Source organism: Asterias amurensis, chromosome 15 (assembly GCF_032118995.1).
Source record: "Asterias amurensis chromosome 15, ASM3211899v1".
Lineage (NCBI taxonomy): Eukaryota > Metazoa > Echinodermata > Asteroidea > Forcipulatida > Asteriidae > Asterias > Asterias amurensis.
In genome coordinates, this window is record NC_092662.1 from 9,591,388 (window position 1) to 9,606,764 (window position 15,377).

At 39.5% G+C, this 15,377-nt stretch overlaps 1 protein-coding gene across 1 annotated transcript in view; it reads right to left on the reverse strand.

Annotated features, from left to right (window-relative positions):
- LOC139948325 (uncharacterized) overlaps positions 1-15,377 on the reverse strand; it is a 161,774-nt gene that overhangs the window by 38,624 nt on the left and 107,773 nt on the right. The window contains exons 12-18 of the mRNA XM_071946451.1: positions 11,626-11,757; positions 9,014-9,268; positions 8,420-8,566; positions 6,634-6,815; positions 4,951-5,131; positions 3,062-3,340; positions 823-1,089 (exon numbers count right to left, since the gene is read on the reverse strand). Of these exons, the coding sequence (XP_071802552.1) occupies positions 823-1,089; positions 3,062-3,340; positions 4,951-5,131; positions 6,634-6,815; positions 8,420-8,566; positions 9,014-9,268; positions 11,626-11,757 (1,443 nt within the window). The remainder of the gene's footprint in view (positions 1-822; positions 1,090-3,061; positions 3,341-4,950; positions 5,132-6,633; positions 6,816-8,419; positions 8,567-9,013; positions 9,269-11,625; positions 11,758-15,377) is intronic.

Consider the following 15,377-nt stretch of genomic DNA (forward strand, 5'->3'; position numbering starts at 1 on the left):
GGCGGTCCTTGCATGTTTGTATGACGATCAGAAAAATGCAAGCAGAATACACAGTGATCTTGAGCAATACTGGATCCAAAAGGTTTATCAGTTTCACCGTAGGTGTGAAGCACAACTACTGTTAGAGTTCGAAGATCGACAGAAGATCGACAGAAGGCCAAATTCGATGAAATGAGGAAATTTGCGGAGACCAAATCGCGAGGGGCTGCCGGTTCTGGCGCGTCCAACTCGTATCCAAATCCTCCTGTACATGTATGTCCACAAATGACTTCATGGTCAAGCACCAAAATACCTCACAGAAAACTTCATCCTCTACAATACTGGACATTCTGAAGGCCGTAGGTCATTTAATATTTGTGGGGTTAGGAACTACAGACGCGTGCACTTCAGTGTCTTGCACTGTGATGTCACAGAGAATAATGAATATTGAATGAATATTATGGCAGCGCTTCCACACTCCCATTGGTTTTGTACATCTCCCCATTTGGGGAGATTTTCCAATAACAACGTGCAGAGTAAGAAACGACCTCGTCAAGTCCCATTCTCTGGACCACAATAGCTACATTGAAGGCAGCGGTATGCTTAGGGACCTCCCACACGAGAACGGGATTTGGATAAAGTCTACAATTGGCGGTATTTAGTTAACCTTATCGTCAGATCTTTAGTCGTCCAAGTGTCTGAGTGTGTTCAGTCAGGACTCACTTACTGAGTCTGGTTTGCTTACTGTTGAGTCAGTATTAAAAAGCCACCTAAGGGAGTCCAAGCGGACACATCTGAAAAGGGTCTTTAGTCTTAAGGGGGAATACCCAACACATCACTCACCACTAACAGAGATCTCAAAGGAGCAAGTTCCAATATTTTCCGAAGAGTCAACTGCTGTGCATGTCACTGTTGTGGTTCCTACTTTGAATAGACTGCCTGACGTCACCATTATGCCTTCACCATTAACACATGTAATATTGATTGGATCAATTACACCATCAACAACATCAGTAGCTTTTGGCATCGGTGACCAACTGACGTTTCCTTGACTCATTTCATGCAGGACTTTTATGTTCATTGGACATGTGACATTTGGACTCTCATTATCTAAAAAAGCAAAGAATAGACTTGGTTTTTAATCATTTTATTTTAAACTATTGCATCATAAGCATGCATATCAGTTAAATCTTAACAGTCAGAGGGGCCTTAAAGGCAGTGCAGGGTTCTCCATATGCGGTTTTGTTCAGGCGGTGCGCCCGGACAAAAATCTCACAATACCAAATGCGCCCAGACAAAAAATGCCGCGCCCGGACAAAAGCGTTGTGCGCCTGGACAAAAAATATTGCGCCCGGTCAAAACATTTCGAAAAACACTTCACGACGAACACAAACCACCATTCAATGCACTGTATCACCTACCTTTTTGTGTGCAGCAACTGGTACCCTGAAGTCAGCTATTTCGAATGGCATAATTCGCGTGTATTTTTCTCTGTGTCGCAGGGCAGTCAACTACATTTTTGACAACAGCGTGGTATTTAGACTTGGTTCAAATTCTGTGATCGTGCGTTCCTGATATATTATTGGATGAAACAGCGCCCTCTTGTGAATAAACATCTGTTATTAGAGCAAGTTAGAGCATGGTAGCAAATTGAAGGCAAAATTCTGCATGGCTGATGCAGATGAATTACCGCACTCTCAGACTTGAAATCAAGTTTACGTGGTATAAGGCACCAATCAGAGATCAAAAATACCCAGACGCAAATCTGAAACTCTGAAATCTGAAAAAAAAAAATTTTTCGGGCGATCGGCACAAAGTGGTTTTGTTCGTGCTGAAATGATTTGCACAAAATTGTTCGCACAATCAGTCGATCTTGCAGGAATAGTTTGTGCAACGTGCAACCATGTGCCCATCGCAGGAATGGTTTGTGGTTTGTGCAATTGGCTTATCCATTTGATGAATATTGGATGAATAGTTTGCGCAATTTGCGCATTATGCCGATAGATATGGAATAATTTGCGCAATATGAAGATCATGCATGAATTATTTGTGCAATTTGAAAACAATGCAGTAATGGTTTGCGCTAGTTGACGATAGTGCAGGATAGGTCTAGCGCCTGGACAAAATTTAACCCTGTGGAGAACCCTGCAGTGGACACTATTGGTAATTACTCAAAACAATTATTAGCATAAAGCCTCACTTGGTAAAGAGTAATGGGCAGAGGTTGGTAGTATAAAACATTGTGAGAAACGGCTCCCTCTGAAGCGACAGAGTTTTTGAGAAAGAAGTAATTTTCCACGAATTTGTTTTTTAGACCTCAGATTTAGAATTTGAGTCTCAAAATCAAGCATCTTGACGTGGCAAGGGTGTTTTTTCTTTCATAGTTATCTTGCAACTCGGACGACCAATCGAGCTAAAAATTTTCACAGGTTTGTTATTTTATGCACATGTTGAGATACACCAAGAGAGAAGACTGGTCTTTGACAATTACCAATAGTGTCCAGGCCAAACAGAAATAATGGGTCACAAATGTACCTGCTTCAAATGTAAAACTTGTTTAAATCAAACCTTCACTTAAAGTAAAGTGTCAGGCATGTGTCAGGTAGCTTGAACACTGACATGTACATTGTGTAAAGTAAGCTTTGGCAATTTCAACAAAACAGCAAAGTTCTACAAGATTATACATGTACATGTGTAACACTGTTCACCTGGTCTTCACCATGTTCACTGCACAGTAATGACCAGGTGCCAATTTGGCTCAGTCGTTTCACAGAGTCCAGCTACCAATCAAGGTTATTAACACGAAGTGACAACAAGGTCCTCACTGTTGTATAAATACTTTAAATGAAATAAAAATTAATTCCCTTATATTTTTTAAATTTCGTTTTATGTTCTCAAGAGACATTCTTTAGTCTGCTATTTTTTTGCAAAATGAACTATTTATGCAAATCAAGAATGAGACTACATGTACAATGTTTGTGCTTTGAAAATTAACAGCAAATTGAATATAAATAGTTGGTTGGTGTTAATCGCTATATTGGTTTAACAAATGTTTATTTTATGCATTAATTTTTGTACTAACCTTTAACACTAACAGTGAAGGTACAGCTACCGACATTACCAGCGGCATCAACAGCAGTGCAGTCCACCTGTGTGTCTCCAACTACAAAGGTGTCATTGGAAGTTATTGCCTTCTTCACTCCCTCATCCAAAATAAAACATGAAGCCTCAACTTTTCCATCGAAAGAGTCATTGGCAAGTGCAAACTTAGGTATCCAAACAACTTCACGACTAAAGTTAGCATTTGGTGTTACGTTGACAGTACCAGCAGCTGGACAAGCAACTATTGGTTCACTGCGATCTACAAACATATCATAAACAAGTATCTTATTATAAGACAAATAGAACATAATTTCAAGTTCAATTCATATAACATTTGAAATATTCACGACCAAACAACTTTGTGTAATACTTTGCACGATGAAAGAATTTGGGCGCAAGCAAACAGAGTAAGATCCATTCCCAGCTGTGTCATAGCAATGCGCCATTTTTTGGTTTTGGGGTATTTTGGGCCAATTTGGGGGTTTTCAAAACTGTTTTTTTAGCAAATATTTGAAAGTTTACCTAGCCAATGCAGACATAAATAACAAAACCTTTTTTGAAATACTTTGGCTAGTTTCACTTTTAAATATGTTAGCAAAAAAAAAAGAGTTTTAAAACCCCCAAATTTACCAAAAATTACCATCATACAAAATGGTCTGTAACCAAGGCAACATACATGTATGCCACATAATGATTTTAAAAGTATAAGACTTTGCCAACAAAGGGGCATACGTTCATTTCGTGGAAGCATCATAAAGACACCCTCTAGTATTGCTTGTTCTTTGCATGTAGTAGCATGCAAAACCTAGATAACGAAGACAAGCGAAACATTGGTATGTGCTGTTTAAAAAGAAAAGCCATGAACATGATGAAGCTATCTGTTGAAAAACATCTTAATCTTACAATATCTGAATGTATTTATTTTGTAACAGAAAAACAGAACAATGTGACTCATCTTTGCGATTAAAAAATGATGATTCCTTTAACCATTATGGCAAGTGTTCTTATACAATCACAGTGACCCCTGTATGTGTTGATGTACCAGCAGTGAATGGGACCTGGCAAGACTGCATGTGAAAGTCAAGTTGTATCTTACACTGCGGTGCACCTTAAATGCTTAAATCTTGAATTCTGTTATTTTGGTTGTTTGAGGGTACTTCGTCTTATACATTGAGCACCTTATAAGCAGGAAATGATGGCACTTGCGCCCAAGTTCTTTCATCTCACAAAGTAAAGAAAAAAGAATATTATCGTATTGTGGACCGTTATCACATTAAGTATAAATGTGAAATGAACACTACAGTAAGACTTCAACATTCTCACTTCATTTAAAGACACTGGACACCTTTGTAATTGTCAAAGACCAGTCTTCTCACTTGGTGTATCTCAACATATGCACAAAATAACAAACCTTTGGAAATTTGGAAATTGGTTGTTGAAGTTGCAAGATAATAATGGAAGAAAAAACACCTTGTCACATGAAGTTGTTTGCTTTCAGATGCTTGATTTCGGGACCTATAACCTTAAAATCTAATTTCGAGGTCTCAAAATCAAATTCAAATATTTTAGTGAAAAACTACTTCTTTTTCAAAACTATGTTTCTTCAGAGGGAGCAGTTTCTCACAATGTTTTACACTATAAACAGCTCTCCATTGGTTGTCACAAAGTAAGTTTTTATGCTTAAAATTATTTTGAGTAATTACCAATACTGTCCAGTGCCATTAAGGAATGCACATTCTTTGTTAGAGCATAATTCATGCTTTCCCCCCAATCCATTCCTTTTAACTTGAGTTACTTGTTTGTTGTGTTGCACATATTCATGGATGTAGATACTTTGATATTAAATAGATTTAGCAAATGCAAGCCAACCTTGACATATAAAACCATCACCCATCAATCCAGTGGGGCATGTATCACAGGTAAACCCAAGAGAAGGCGCCAGTGTGTCACTGCAGAGAACATTGGGAAAGCAAGGTTCCACAACACAAGGATTGAAATCTTCTTCACATGTGGCTCCTGACCTTCCAATAGGACAATCACATGATGCTATCTGAAATTGTAAAAGTTGTTCTATATTTTGATTTGCACTCATAAGGGAAAAGTACTAAAATAGGGGAAAATGTTACTAAGTTTCTACAATCCAATTTATTGTTCAATTAAGTTCTAGCTCCATGTTATCATTGACATGTATCATTACCCTGAGTCAGTCTGAAATAAAAGTTGTTGTATCTAGTTGACAGACTTTTAAAACTGGACCATATACATAAGAAGATTGCTGGTTTATTTGATAATTCAGTTGACAAATCTCTCACTTGAAGGTCAAGAAAACAAGCACTCACTTGCATTAAAAATCACTATGAATAGATTTAACCACAAGTTATCATGATTGAATTTACAAAACTTACACCACCTCTCAGAGTTTTGCCTCCACAAAGTTTGTCGAACTTTACACACTTGCTTAAAGTGCATAAAGTCATAGTGTAAAAAAAAATAATGTTTTTTCTTCTTTTGAACTGAAAGTAGACTATTTAAAATTGATCTCTTCGTTAACGTGTTGACTCTGAAAAGAACCGGTTTTAACAATTATAAGTATTTTTTTTTTAATATACAAGAGCTTCAAAGCTTTCAAATTTTCGTTAAAAATGGAGATTACAAAATGTTCTGCCAACTTCTGAGGTGTTGGTTTTTTATTTAAACAATTGGTGAGCCCAGGAAGCAAAACCAGCATCGGATCTGGGGCCCAAGAAGCTTGGGGTCCCAGATATCTGTCATACAATCTATTTTGAATGGAATTTCCCTTTTTGGGCAGAATAATATTAGTATAATTGCAAAACAATGCAAATCTGTGTGACATGGAAAGACCAGATTTCACTGAGTGAGTACAATAAACAATTTGACAGGGTTGTGTGGCCCCCAGAAGATTTCAGGTCCTATAGACCTGATACTTGTAGATGCTTTGCCTTGCAATCTGACCACTTATTAGCATCTCTTTTTAGGGCAGATTATGTAAAAGGAGATTTCAAAAAAACTACCCACAAGTGTTGTATTTCAAAAGGCTTTAACAGAGTAAAATGGAAAAGCCAGATTTAATCAAGACATATTCTACAACAATAGACAAATAAAATGCATTCAATATTTAATTTGTTTAACTAGCACAAAAATCCTTGATGTCATTCGACTTCTGTTCTTAAAAAAAACCCCAAAAAACCCCTTCTGCACAACATATGACACAACCCTTGGCCAAACTGGCGGGGCAATAGTTGTTGCTGTGAAGAATCCAATAATTATCCATGTGGCCCTTTTTCAAACCTAAGCTGGGGGGTTGTCATCAACTTTGTAGCAGTGGACATTTTGCACAGTGTTTCCAATCATCAAACAGAGCCGGAGGTGAAGCCAGAGCCCCAAAATGGTTTGGAAAGCCCCAACACGTACATGTACATGTACATGTACAATTTATGATGTGTCAACACCGTTCGCAGCCTCCAAGACTGTTGTCCACGCACATGATAATAGCATACAAAAATCATGTCCCTTATTTCTACACAAACTTACAGCAAACTTGTCAACCTCCACATAAGAATCTTGTTGAAACTGGCTGTAGTTGCATTGAGTTTCTTCCAGACACTTGCACAGCTTTACAATGGGTGTAACTGAAGATTGGAGTGTTCCATCATCTGCCATAAATGTTATATTTACTTTTTCTGAACTTGAAGGTGTCCATGTGAACAATCCGCCTGCAAACAAAACAAAAATAAAGCTTTTAATGTCTTTATGTCTAGCTCAATAAATCAAGACCTTTGTCCTTGCATTTATGCTGTTATGCCATGTATGCCGGTGAAATGACAATTTTTCAATTAACACCAATAGTAAATAGTTAAAGGGGATGGTGCACCCCAAACTTCTGGAGGTTAAATCTAAGGCACATGTACAGCTATTGTAAATGTGAATTATTTTGCTCGTTTCTCAAAAACAACAGCACCCTCAGCAAGTAAAAGTTTAAGGGAAGTTTAATTCATTTTATTTCAACAATAACGCAATAAGTAAGAAGCAGCAGTACGTTCCTTATTAATATCTAAACAAGTTGATCAGACTAAACAATGATGTGGAGTTGATTTGTAAGAAGCAAGCTTGTCGAGTGTTAATTCCTCTCATTCATTCTCTTTAAAGTTAAATCTACTTAGAGCACAAAATTAAAAAAAATTAAAAAAGTTATTGAAATGAGTATAAATATCAATGAACAAAATAAAATGAACAAACAAATAAACCTAAGCAACCAACCAAACAACCAACCAACAAACCCAAAAACAAACAAACACACCAACAATCCGACAAACAAATAAACAAACAAAAACCTCAACGAACGAACGAACGAACGAACGAACGAACGAACGAACGAACGAACGAACGAACGAACGAACGAACGAACGAACGAACGAACGAACGAACGAACGAACGAACGAACGAACGAACGAACGAACGAACGAACAAACAAATGAATGAACTAACGGACGAAGGATCCAACAAAACAAGCAAACAAGCAAACAAGCGAGCAAGCGTGCAAGCGAGCAAGCAAGCGTGCAAGCGAGCAAGTGTGCAAGCGAGCAAGCGTGCAAGCGAGCAAGTGTGCAAGCGAGCAAGCGTGCAAGCGTGCAAGCAAGCAAGCGAGCAAGCGAGCAAACGAGCAAAAAAACAAACAAACAAACAAACAAACGAACAAACAAGCAAGCAAGCAAGCAAGCAGGCAATCAAACAAGCAAGCAAGCAAGCAAGCAAGCAAGCAAGCAAGCAAGCAAGCAAGCAAGCAAGCAAGCAAGCAAGCAAGCAAGCAAGCAAGCAAGCAAGCAAGCAAGCAAGCAAGCAAGCAAGCAAGCAAGCAAGCAAGCAAGCAAGCAAGCAAGCAAGCAAGCAAGCAAGCAAGCAAGCAAGCAAGCAAGCAAGCAAGCAAACACAATTAACCCAAAACAGTTAAAGTTTAAAGCGGGGGTAGCGAAGCTTTGACAGAAGAATGATAACTAAAGATGTGTTGGGAATAACTTGCATTTAAACCTTTTTGTATGTACAATGTATAGCAAAGATTTTCCTTCAATGATTTCATATTGTTCAGTTTCCAGAGAAGATTTTGGAGAGAATTCCACAGTTTTAGTCCTGTTTATTAAATATTCCGACGGGCAAGTCCGGAGCGAGTTAACACAGGTTGATTGTTTCATTCTCCCAGTACCACTACTACCGGTACATGTTCAAATGTAAACGATCATCAGTCATAATATACCAAATTGTACAAACATTTTGCTACTTTTGTCTTAATCCCAGGTTAATGAACCTGCCGCTGTTTTCTTACCTGTTGTAAGAGAGGAATTTGGAAGCACACTAAGTAGACTAAAAGTAACATCATCTTGATTGCGATCCTCTGCAAACAACTGCTGTGTGAATGTACGACCAACATATACCTCTAGGTAGGAAATATTCAGGAAGGGAGGAAACATATCTGGCCAAAAAAAAATGTAACGTATCAATTCGATATTATTTTCAAGTTGATAATTTGTTAATACTTGCAAGATGGTTTAGATAATTTAAAATGCATACAATAGGGAACAGTAAACGAGAAAGAGGAAGTACAAAAAAAGTAACCATAAACTGAACACAAAAGACGATGCACGTCTTGAGCTTTTCAAAAACAAGAAAATAAGATGAACGAAGACAATATTTGTAAAATACTCTTTAAATACTTGGGATGAGGATGCTTATTTTGTTTCAAACTTACATGTATATTGTGATTACCACTCTATACCAACCATTGCATGGTTTAATGATTACATCTCAAATAACAAGCACACACGTTGCCCCAATGTTGGCACATAGTTTTCTTACATTGTAGCATGCAGGTTGGGGCAGTTACTCGGGTACAGGCAAATATGGACAAGCTTTAACTTACCTAATTGTTCCTGCATCTGTAGATTACCATCATTTATTTGTTTAGTAGTTTGTCCAAGAGTAAGGTTTCCAGTAACCAGCGTATCATAAATACAGATTTCATCGTTCTGGCATCCAGATTTGACTAACGCTAGTTGGTTAATATCGGCAGCACTTTCAAGTTGATTTAGAAGTGTTGGCACTGTCTGAATTGTGTTGATGTTAGCATATGTCTTTGGAGGAGTATAGTGAAATAATCTTCCGGTAGATACCCTCCCTATAATGCATACAGAAGTTTAAACAAAAATTGATTGCATTAGTTTACTCAACAAATTAGTTTACCCCAAATATAAAAGAAATGGAGTAAATAGAAATTGATCTGAAACTTCCTCCATATGATGCCTGCCCAACGATCAACATGTGTGAAAATTTTGAAGTGATTACAAAAAACTTCACCACACACATCTTCAAAAAGTCCATTTTCAAAATTGTTTAACTTGCCACTAGAGGGCGATCTTTTGTGGCGTGACATCATCAGTATTTTTGTTTTAAAATGCCCACCCTTGCCACCACTAACATCGTTAAAAGCAAGTTCATAACTTTTTTGACTTGTTTTTTCCTGTTTTGACTCGTTTCACGGAATAAAATTAAGACCTAATTTATTCCAACCCAATCCCGCAAACAGAAACCAACGGTCTCTTAATGCTGATTTGATACAGATTTTCAAATATTTAAAATATACAACTTTAAGATGACGTCACGTGACAGGTGATGACGTCATCATGACGTCGGTGTTTTAGGATCATCATTGTACTAGTGCTTTTCGAATCATCGCTGAATGTTTAATTGAAATTGCTCTGAAGGAAGTATGCCAAAATACATGAGTACTGAAAAATACAATTAAAAGCAAATAAAGAAAAAAAAACTTTAACAAAAACAAGACCTGTTTCGCTGCGCTACGAAACATGGCTGTGCTGTGCTACGAAACAGCTAATGAACAGTTTACAAGCACATTCAGCGCATGCCAGCAGCACCAAAAAAGCCAACCCACGGAACCGCTTATTCCTCATGACATTCCGCAGTGACCGTGGCAAACTGAAGGGACATTTCAAAGTGCCCATTTATCGGTGGATGGTGCACAAGTGCCACAGTCATGCACCTCACGAAACACATTTTCAGCTAACAAGGAATCCCCATGAAAGTAATCAGCAACCACAGCCCACACTAAGACAGCCATGAATATCGCAAATTCGCTAGTGGTTGGGGATTTGACCACGTGACATCAAGCCCCAGATATCCCCCATAACAATGGTTTTATTGAAAGAGTCAAATCCAAACTGTCAAAGCTGAATTATTTTCGGAGGAAATTTGCAGGAAAATATCATTTTTTCTTCTTTTCCGCCTGGCGTTGTTACCCCATTCTTTGAAGTGGTCCAGTGAAGAGGTTTTTACCTTGTTTCTGGAATAGATAAAGGTCTGCCAGCTAGTTCTTTCTTTTCCCTCTCCCTTTTCTTAACTGGTCCTGTCATTTCTATTCTGTATCTTCACAGTTAGTCCAGATCATACTGATTCTTGGTGCTTACCCGGATCAAAGCCCTCTCTGGACCCTTAAAGCTTTGCTCCGAAGGGCATGGGGTACCAGAAATAAACATGTTGTAGGTCATGGCCCCCTGGTAGTACAGGGTCCTGAACTCAGTGGTAATGCGCTGAGAGGCTGGTCGACCTATTACATGTAACAGGTGTAAAATGTCGAAGTGGATGTAACAGGTGTAAAATGTCGAAGTGGTTGTACTGCCATGGGTATGCATGGATTGGTGGTCCGTGCACCCACTTTAGGTTGCATTCCTGAGGCCATCGGGGTGACATTGTTACGACAATGTGTTTGTTGAGTTCTCTTCATTCCTTTGAGTACTTTGGGCCAGTATCAACCCTCTGACTATCTGCCACTCTTCTTTTTCTATTACACAATAAACCAAACATGACTGCACAAACTAAGAATAAACAACCCTTATCTGCCCGCGCAAACCCATCTTCCCGTGTGCAGCGTTCATAGGGTGCGTTCAGACACGGTACTAAAGTTGGTTTAACTCATGGTTCAACTCGATTGAGTTCAACTCAGTGTGTCTGAACGGATCTAAAGTTAGTCCGAATTGAGTTCAACCCACAAAAGATAAACGGTCCAGGGAGGGGGTTTATCTTTAGACCGCTTTGGGTTTATCTTTTAACACTGTGTGTGGACAGAATAGAAAAGACCACATCCGGTTTAACTCACAACAGGCGACCCATTGACCTCCGTAATCATTACGTAAACACACGGTGACCAATGAACAGGACAATAAACAGGATGTTAGAGTAACGGGGTCGCATTTTCTTTGACCTCTTAAAACCAAAGATAAACCGGATCGGGTTTAACTCAGTGCTGTCTGAACACAAGGGGTTTTTATTTTTACGATCACCCCCTGCTGCTCGTAAAAGTTAAACCGGTTCGGGTCTAACTTAGTACGCTGTCTGAACATACCCTAAGTTTAAAGAAACTCAAGTTTACATTAAATGTAGTCTAAACCTGTCTACAAATACTACAAACGTTTAGCATGTTTAGGATGTTAACAAATGTCAAATAGAATATACACTTACAGGAGTATCCAAAACGATTCAGCTCAGATGCAGTTAATGTTCCATTTGGACCTGTCCCATAAGGACCTTCTTGCTCGCTATCAAACTGTGATTTGGATTGAAGATCATTTTGTGAATCACCATCAAAAGTACCTGTTCAAAATCAGAAGAAAAACAATTCTAACATAAAATAAACAAATTACTGAGAGTTAACAGAAAAAATACAGTTTTTGCAATTTAGTAACAGCAACACAATCACTTTGAACTATGACATACAATCACTTTGAACTATGAAATACACTTAAAGGAACACGTTGCCTTGGATCGGTCGAGTTGGTCTTTGAAAAGCGTTTGTAACCGTTCGTTAAAAAATGCATATGGTTAGAGAGATAATTTAAAAGTAGAATACAATAATCCATAAAAGTTTGCTTCGAAATTGCGTGGTTTTCCTTTTACTGTGCGAACTAACACTGTCAGCCATTTATGAGAGTCAAAATTTTGACTCCCATAAATGGCCGACTGTGTTAGTCGACGAGGTAACAAGAAAACCATGCAATTTCGAGGCATGTTTGTGTGGATCATTGTATTCTACTTTGCCAGCTTGTGCAAACTTCACCAGACGGATGACCCCAAAATCAAGAAATCTACTGCCAAGTTGAAGCTGTATGATGACAGTATCATTGATGTCATGGGAGAATGTAACCTCAAATATCACTACAAAGGACATAAACATCGACTTAACTTCAAAATAGTTGATGCCAGACAACCACCACTACTGTCAAGCCAGACATGTACACAGATGGGTCTCATAAGTGTACACATAGATGATGCAGTAAATAGTGTTGAACAACATGATGCAGTTAAAGCCTTATCAGAGCAAGATTTGGTTCACGAATTCAAGGATGTGTTCGAAGGGCTTGGATGCCTTGCGGGAGATTACCACATTGAGATTGATCCAACCGTGAGACCGGTCCAGAATGCACCACGACGTGTTCCAGTTCCAATGAAAGATAAACTCTATGACAAAATATGTGAATTGGAGAAACGACGCATCATAGCAAAGGTAACTGAACCAACAGCATGGATAAGCAGCCTAGTATTCGTGGATAAGCCAGGAAAGATGCGAATTTGCCTAGAACCACGTGAGCTCAATAAAGCCATCAAGCGTCCCAAATACCAGATGCCAACACTCAATGAGATAGTATTGCCGACACTCGCTAACGCAAAATCCTTCACTGTCCTTGATGCCAAAGAAGGATTTCATCAAGTGAAACTCGATGAAAAAAGCTCGTACTTAACGACATTTTTGACTCCATTTAGCAGATATCGCTATCTCAGAATGCCATTTGGGATAAATTCGGCTCCAGAAGAATACCAGCGACGACAGATCGAGATTGTACAAGGCCTACCCGGAACAGCCGTCATCGCTGATGATATTCTTGTGTGTGGCTGTGACATAGCTGAGCACGATAGAAACCTGAGAGCAGTACTGCAACGTGCCAGAGAGACAAATCTGAAGTTCAACAGGAAAAAGCTCATCAGACTGCGCCTCAGTGAAGTAACATACATGGGTCAAAGGTTAACTAGCAATGGAGTACGTCCAGATTCATGCAAGGTAGAAGCGATTCGGAACATGACACGACCAGACTCGAAGAAAGCGGTCCAGCGTCTGCTCGGATGCATAACTACCTTTCCCGATACCTGCCAAGGCTTGCAGATGTAAGTGAGCCACTTCGGAAATTGACTAAGAGCACAGCGCTATTCACATGGCAGTCACAGCAAGAGTCCTTCAATCAAATAAAGGATATGATCACTAGCGCTCCAGTACTCAAGTATTACGACTTGAAGGAAGAAGTCACAATCCAATGCGATGCCTCAGAAAAAGGACTAGGAGCAACTCTCCTTCAGAACGGGCAACCAGTTGTGTTTGCATCCCGTACCCTCACATCTGCAGAGCAAAACTACATGTATGCACAAATTGAGAAAGAGTGTCTCGCCATAGTTTTCTCATGTGAGCGATTTGACCAATATCTACATGGTTGAGAGATGATCACAGTAAATACTGACCACAAGCCTTTGGTTCAAATATTCACCAAGCCGATACATACAGGGCCAAAATGGCTTCAACGTACATGACGTATGCTCTTGAGATTACAGAAATACAAATTGAGAGTACAGTACCTACCCGGCAGTCAGATGTACATTGCCGACATGCTAAGCAGAGCATACTTGAAGACAACCGGATCGAGCCAATTGTCTGACCATCAGATATTTCATCTCAGACAACAAGAACGACTGTATGCAGAGATCGAATCAATCCAACAATCCAAATACATCCGAATGAAGGATACTACTCAACTTCAAATCAAATATGCGACGAAGGAAGATCCAGTACTTCAAACGCTGAAGACAGTTGTACTGGGAGGATGGCCAGAGAACAGAGATGAAGTTCCAGTGTGTATCCGCGAGTTCTTTGGATTTCGAGATGAGATCACAGTACAAGATGGCACAATGTATAAAGGAATGCGAGCCATCACACCCAAATCAATGCAGAGCCTGATGCTGACGCGAGTTCACTCCAGTCATCTTAGTGCAGAAGCTTGCCTCCGTCGGGCTAGAGAAGTGTTGTATTGGCCAGGGATGACAAGTCAAATAAAAGACAGAGTCAGTCAATGCAATGCCTGTAACGAGTTCCTCAACAAACAGCAAAAGGAACTGATGATGTCTTACGAGATACCGAAACGAGGATGGAGTATAGTCAGATCTTTTTCACTACAGACAAACCGACTACCTGATAACCGTAGATCACTACAGCGATTTCTGGGAACTTGACAAGCTCACAGATACACGAGCAGAAACCATCGTTGAACATACGAAACAACAGTTTTCCAGACATGGCATACCACAGAAAGTTATCACCGACAACGGTCCTCAGTTCATAGCTGCAGATTATGAAGAATTCAGTAGAGATTGGGAGTTCGAGCACCAAACATCCTCACCATACCACAGTCAGAGCAATGGAAAGGCAGAATCAGCGGTCAAAATTGTGAAAAATATCATCAAGGTGACCAAAGCAAAACAGGATCTACATCTTGCAATTCTAGACAGGCGTAACACACCCGCTGCAAATGGAAGCATTCCAGTATAGAAACTGATGTCTCGACGAACACGTACCCTACTACAAACAACAGAGGTCTGTCTTCAACCCAAGATTATCACCGGAGTACCAGAGACCATTAGACACCAGAAACAGAGAGCCAAACAACAGTATGACAAAACCGCTAATAAACCCCTACCTCAGTTGCAAATTGGACAGCCAATCAGATTGCAACCAAACAACCACAACATCCAATGGAAACAAGGCAGATGCGTTGACACCGATGGATCACGTTCATACCTCATTGAACTAGAGAACGGACAAGTGCTAAGACGTAACCGTAAACATCTATGCGCATCTACTCTTCAGACGGAGAACAACGCGAGTGGAGCAACAGTTCAACCACCAGCAGTTTCTACTTCAAATGGTCCACAGGATGAACCAGTGAATGCTCAGATGGACAAACCAAAAAGTCCAACTAACCCAGCAGTGATTCCACCGAGCCCTGGCAAGAGATCAGTGAAATCCACACGCTCTAGATTTAACATCAATCCCCCATCCAAGTACAAGGATTTTGTTCTCAAATAGTTTCACATGACAACGGACTCTAAATTCTTTCATGAAATCAACAAACCAACAAATCAAGCAATCCCGGGTCAAATATAGTTTTTTACAT